At 45.0% G+C, this 6,211-nt stretch overlaps 1 protein-coding gene across 2 annotated transcripts in view; it reads left to right on the top strand.

Annotated features, from left to right (window-relative positions):
• Nucleotides 1-424: 424 nt before the first annotated feature.
• Nucleotides 425-6,211, top strand: part of rab35b (RAB35, member RAS oncogene family b) — an 8,825-nt gene continuing 3,038 nt past the window's right edge. Inside the window, exons 1-3 of one of the 2 annotated variants that reach the window (XM_035658333.1) lie at nucleotides 425-752; nucleotides 2,990-3,040; nucleotides 3,143-3,266. In XM_035658333.1, coding sequence (XP_035514226.1) covers nucleotides 701-752; nucleotides 2,990-3,040; nucleotides 3,143-3,266 — 227 coding nt within the window. In that variant the 5' untranslated portion in view covers nucleotides 425-700. The remainder of the gene's footprint in view (nucleotides 753-2,989; nucleotides 3,041-3,142; nucleotides 3,267-6,211) is intronic. The other variant, XM_035658332.1, reaches the window with a different exon arrangement.

Here is a 6,211-nt window from a genome sequence, read left to right as displayed (position 1 = left end):
AAACTACATATATGCAGGGACATTGTGAGGAATTGTTGCTCTCCTGGAGTGTCACCTTGGCTGTCTGACGCACCACCATCACTTGAATGACCCTGATGGGTGTCTAAAGGAAAGAGGTTTTAAATGTGTTTTATGTTGCTTGGACATATTAATAATTTTCTTTAAGGTACCATTACTGTTATTAGTCTTTATAGAGGGATGTAGTGATTTACTATGCTTATCAATGTGTGTGTATATAGTGTAATTTATGTTGTATAACGTTATATAATATTTTAAGAAATGTGAAGGATTTAGCCATTTGTTGTTCCCTGCTTGTAAATGTGAAACAACGAGATGGTACGAGTCTCCTGCCCTTGTAGTAGTAGCCCGAGTCGAGTGTTCATCAATGGGATGGGACGGCTGTGCTGTAGCAGGAGCCTGCGCAGTGAGGCCGGGTCAGAGTTGGGTGCAGCTCCACCAGAGAAGGAAGCGGAGTTTCCGGCTGTTTGCAGCGGAGGGAGAGGATTGCTGACGCCGCGAAACCCCGAGAAAAACGCCGGCGGCTCGGGGGGGCTAATAGTTTCTAGCATCGGTAGTGGTCGTTTTCTTTCATATAGGGGGATCTGGGGGCTGGTGATTTTTTTTTTTACTCGCCGAGGGGGACGGACACAAACCGAGCAAAGAAGCGGCACAAGGCGGGGGTGAGCCACCAGCTACCGGCATGGCCAGGGACTACGATTACCTCTTCAAGCTGCTCATCATCGGTGACAGCGGTAAGACGACGCCGGGGATGCGAGACGGGAAGTGGGCCTTGTCGTGTTTTTTTACAAGGGGAGAAGAGGAAATGCAGCTCTTTACCCGCAGTTCACTTCTATGCTGCGTTTACAACGTTCTGTTGTTTTATGATCTACATACAAAATGATTACTGATATGTACACATCCGCCATATTTCTGTGGCGGTGACAGGGCGGAGGTTGTGTGTCCGGGCTGGGCATGTCAGCCGATCAGGCCGGATATCGCCTCTAGATCTTCAGGGTTTGTCTCTCGGAGATTTTCCAGTCTTGTTTTCATATCGGCTGAGGCATTTGTTTTAGCTCCACAACAAAACACACTCTGTAACCAAACTAACTGCACGGGGGTTCCCATGTTCCTCTAATTTGGCCTCTCGTTTGTATCTCCTGTTAGCTGTGCTAGCTAGTGGGAAGTTTGTGGCTAACTGTTAGCTAACGTTAGCTGAGACGCTAGCCTTCTATGAAGTTGAGGGTCTGTCTACATAAGCTAAAGATAGCTTCTGCTGCACGGCGCCCAGTCAGGTCGTCACTGAGTTAGAGTAAGTTATTGAAATGCATTTTGTTATTTAGCTGGCTAGCATGATAGTGCTAGCTGCTATATAGTGGAGGAATGCTGCACTGCAGTCTGGTTTGCATCCAGCCAGTCAAATTATAGTGAAGTGAGACTAACAAAGTGGTTGGTATCAAATGTAGTGTGACCCAATTAAGTACGTCTTTCCGTAAATATGCTGAGGTTCAAAGACTACTGAGCTGTGTGGTAACCTTATCTACCTGTAGCTCTCTTATTACGTTAAAACCCGTGGCAAACAATGTCACAGTCACAGGTAGATGCATAATGTGTACCACTGATAAGGGCTGCTCTTCTTCTATCTGCCCATTAAAGAGAAGACCTGCCTTTGCAATGCGACTCCACCCTCAGCAGGACTATAGCTTCAGCCTGCGGGACTTCTTTGTGGGCAATGATGTTTGCATTCATTGACAGCCCCGATCCTGGCACTACCCCATCAGCTGTCTGCTCACAGTAGAGGGCAAGGCAGCACAGCAAGCCCTTCACTGCCACTCACACACAGAGGCCAGTGTCCCCCTCAGCTGCAGCATCTGTACATCTGTCTGTAATGCTGCACAGAGATGATTTAGGAAAGATGCTCTGACCTCTGCCGCTCCTCACCTTCATGCAGACAGATTTGCCGCTGAGAATCCACGCACTGCATCTCCAAGCTGCGTTTTGTCTCTCAGCTGGACTGGTTTAGCCTCTGGACCGTAGCACATGACATATCTGTGTATGGAGAGTGGTTTGACACAAGCTCAGCTGTGTAACGTACAATTCTGTTCACAAGTTCTATGCTGCAAAGGTTGAAAATAGAAATGGTTTCGTCACTTGAGGAGTTCTGAGGGAGATGGTGATTTTCTTGGCCAGGCGGTGGGAAGGCATATAATAAAGCTTCAAAAGTACAACATGATGATCTCTCTTCTGCTTTGAAGCTTTGGTTATTGTTGTTTGAACAAAACTCTGTAGTGTGGAGCCCACAGGAACCCGAGAGCTTTTATGTTGCGACCAATCAAAAACAAGCTGACAATAACACAATAGGTAGGCTCAGTCAAAAGCCTGCAGGTTGAGACCCACCCCAGGTTGGGCAGCAGAGTCATTGCCTAACCTGACAACTGATCTGTTGAAGACAGGACTGATCCCTCTCAGATATCTTCATTTTCAATCCCATCTCCCTCTGCTTTCTTTCCTCTCATCTGTTGTCTTTCTTAAAGTGATTTATTAAGCACGATAATTTTAGGATTTTAGGAGGTAGATATATTTGTTCCATTTGATGTCTTGTGTCTGTGGCTTTGACGCAAGCCTTCGCAACTGCTCCAATCAAAATGCTTCAAACGAACATGTAGGGTTCAGCCTTACTTACCTGAGCTCAGCCGTGCAACAGGCATAAGTTTGTCTGTATATCTTGAAAACTAAATCTTTAGGTACACAAGGATTACAGCAATTGTTGAGGTGGTGTTAGTCTTGGGTAACTAGAGTATAATATGAGCAACAAAAACTCCATGGACATGTGTTGCTTTGTAATGCACAAAATCTCCTATAAACTCAACATGTTTGTCCTCAGACAAACGTAGTATTTCTGTTGAAAGTTTAAAGAGAATGCACTCTGTTTTTGTTCTTTTGGAAACCTGTTGTACTCTAACCTCATCCTGTGCTTGTGTTTCCTCCTCAGGAGTGGGGAAGAGCAGTCTCCTCCTGCGATTTGCAGACAACACATTTTCAGGTGTGTGGTTCTACCTCAGCCATGGCAGAATCCTTTTAAGACTTTGTACTTGTGCCGCTGCGGGTCATTAACTCAATTTTGTGTGGGCGTGCGTGTTTGCAGGTAGCTATATCACCACGATTGGTGTGGACTTTAAGATCCGGACGGTGGAAATCAACGGGGAGAAGGTGAAGCTACAGATCTGGGATACAGCAGGGCAGGAGCGCTTCCGCACCATCACCTCCACGTAAGTACATCCACGCACACTTTCGCATTGGCTTTTCAGGTGAAGCCCGTCGTTTTCATTTCAGCTGTTGAATCTGAAACCAAGAAAGGCTGTTTGCGGTCCTCAGATTAGGTGTTATTTGAGGAAGCAGTTTGTAGACAACTAAAATGAGTCGGTGCTGCTCTGTGAAACTGGGTGGAATTCCCCACAGATCCTAATTACAGATGTGAGAGGGAGGCTCCTGATCTCATTCTGTAGTGCTGCATGATGGCAAGGGCTGGGTGTCTTTACCCTATTACGCTCACCATGTGTCACGCTGCTGTCGGGGTGTTGTACCGCATCCATGTAGCTCTGGGTTCACACTGCTCTAGAGCTTCCACACCTTTTAAGGTGATAACACAAGCATTTACATCTGTTAGGTAATGACAACTCACCCTACAGGAACAAAAACCAGGTATTGTCTGCATAGCCACAACCTGATGTACCTTAAGTGTCTGTGCTATGGAACTCCATTGCTGCATAAACACCATTAAAACCTTTTTTCAGTCGTCTTTGGATCAGTTAAGTGTTATGGTACAGAAGCTGCATCATGCTACACAGCCAATACCTGTTCATAAGGATAAGTTAATTGCTGGTATTGGTCTGTCCAGATAAATGGTTGATAATGATAATAACACAGGTTTTATCCTTTAAATCCAGGACTCATACTTGCTGGATTTTCTCACGCCGGCATTCAGACTCAATCAACCCACATTATTATTGTGTTATGTTGCAAAACAAGAGTGCCCATAGAAATGCAGATGTAAAACATGTGTCCAACACAAGTCTTTTTTTTTTTTTTTTTTTGTTCAGCTGACTCGCAACACAAATCAAACAGCTGCTCACTCACTGTTGAGTGGAAACACTTTCCCTGTCGGGCAATCTTTCAAAACGCGCTGCATCATTTGCTTTGACTCCTGCGGCTCCCAGCACCGAAGAATAAAACAGGATTACATCACATTTGTGTTATGTTTTAATGGGTGATTGGAAGACGCAGCAGTAGTCTGCCTCCAGGTGACTGTTTCTAGATCTGTGCCCAAGAAAAGGCAGTTAATGCAAAATGAATAGGATCTTTAATTATTAAAAAAGGTTTTACATTTTTTAGGGTAAGACTTTCCTCACTAACCCCTGTTGTCATGACCCTTACACTTACTACTATTATTATTACTACTACTAACAATAGTATTAGTAGTAAGGGTAATGATCCAGCAGTGTCAGTGTCCCTTTTATTCTGAATAAAAAGTTTACATAGGGAATATCTCTTTAGCAGAAAGTAGTTCCAGTGAAAACAGTGAGGCCCACTCTGTTGGTCTTACGAGCGTTTCCACTGAAAACAGCTGCTTATGAAAATGCCACTAATGAGAGTGGTGAGAGTCAATCACGACTTAGGCTGCGGGCCGTAAAGCCAAAACAACGAGCAGAAAGACGCCATAAAGCGAGTGCAGCGCTGGGTAATAATACTCTGCGTTTGTCACTATGAGGGACCTCTTTAACATTACAGTTAGTCTTTTGGTGCATTGTTAATAAGTGAGTTTTTATTATTAGCAGTCTTTCTATAAACTGCACCCCAATGACTAACCTGCAGGTTCCTGTTGCTGTCGGCTGTCCTCTTTACCTGAGTGTCCCTCGCTGTGTCTGACAACCAATTACTCGTGTGTTCAGTGTCTCGCACTAAGGCCACCTGTCACACCCGTGATTTCTTTTTCCCTGTAAATGTCCTGCTGAAATATGGACTTGCCGTTCAATTACCGTGCAATTTACACAGGCTGGCTTGACATTAGAGTACAGAATTGACAGCCAGTGTGTAATAAATAAGAGTTGTGCATAAGTGTGCAGCTGTTCTCATTGCATGAGGAGCTCTGATGGAAACAGCACTAATCCGACCTACAGCTCCAACCGCAGTCATACACCCTCTTTTTGACTTTGACTGAAGCAGACAGAGGCTACACTTATTAAACTGTCACTGTCCAAGTCGTGTGAGTTTTGTCCTGAACGAGGCCAGAAGGGCATGCTTGATAGTTGTTATTATATTCCGCTGCAGTGAGAACACCAAATACATCCAGAAAGCTTGAAATCCTCTGCAGTGCCGACGCTTCAGCCCCTGAGGAGTATGACCGTCCTAGTTTGGAAGCACGGCTGCCAGTCGTTCTGCAGGAATCCCTCCACCGAGCAGGCAGCCCATTTAGGCTGATTGTTCACTGTGCTGAAGTATGAGTGGCGTGGTGCCTCATTAGGCCCCTAAACTTATTAGGTCCTGAATTTGTGGAGATGGATCATGGGCAGAGACCCGCTCGGTCCACTCAGGCAGATTAGCCCAGGGTGGGAGCCATATGTCAGGGCCTCTGGCAGTGTGCCCGTGGCATACCCACCACTGCCATCAGTCTCAGGCCCAGCTCAAGAATAATACAAAATACAGCTTTAAGTCTTTTAAAAACACATTCTCCCTTCTTCTAGCGCGTTCACGATTTTATTCTCATTTTCATTTGCAAAACTGTTTTTGGTTAAATTTGGGATGCTTCACCCTAATTCCAAATGTACTGACTTTTGGGCTATAAAGAAAAAAACACAACATAGCAAGTCTTTATTTTGTTTCCATAAATGAGGAAAAATGAGTGGACACTAGAGACAGACAGGAAACAAGGTGCAAGAGACACGCAATGAACGCAACAAATATCCCCAATCAGACTCAAACCGAGCCAACCAGGTACACGAACAGCGCCTTAGGGCCATAAGTGCACCCTTTGATGGATGATTTTTGAGGGAGAAGTCCAGTTTATTAACATTTTATTGACCTGTTTGTGCAGTTTTACTGCAGAAAATGTGACTGCAGGTTGGGCCCCACATGCCTGCTGTGTGTGTTTGGTAGTTTATGGTTCTCTGTTCATGCTGAGCACAAACACACACACTCACTCACTCATGGACACACA

The sequence above is a fragment of the Morone saxatilis genome, unplaced genomic scaffold (assembly GCF_004916995.1).
Source record: "Morone saxatilis isolate NCDOM2014 unplaced genomic scaffold, NCSU_SB_2.0 Contig16, whole genome shotgun sequence".
Classification (NCBI taxonomy): Eukaryota; Metazoa; Chordata; class Actinopteri; family Moronidae; genus Morone; species Morone saxatilis.
The sequence above is the reverse complement of the archived record's forward strand: the minus strand, read 5'-3'. Positions and strand labels throughout refer to the sequence as shown.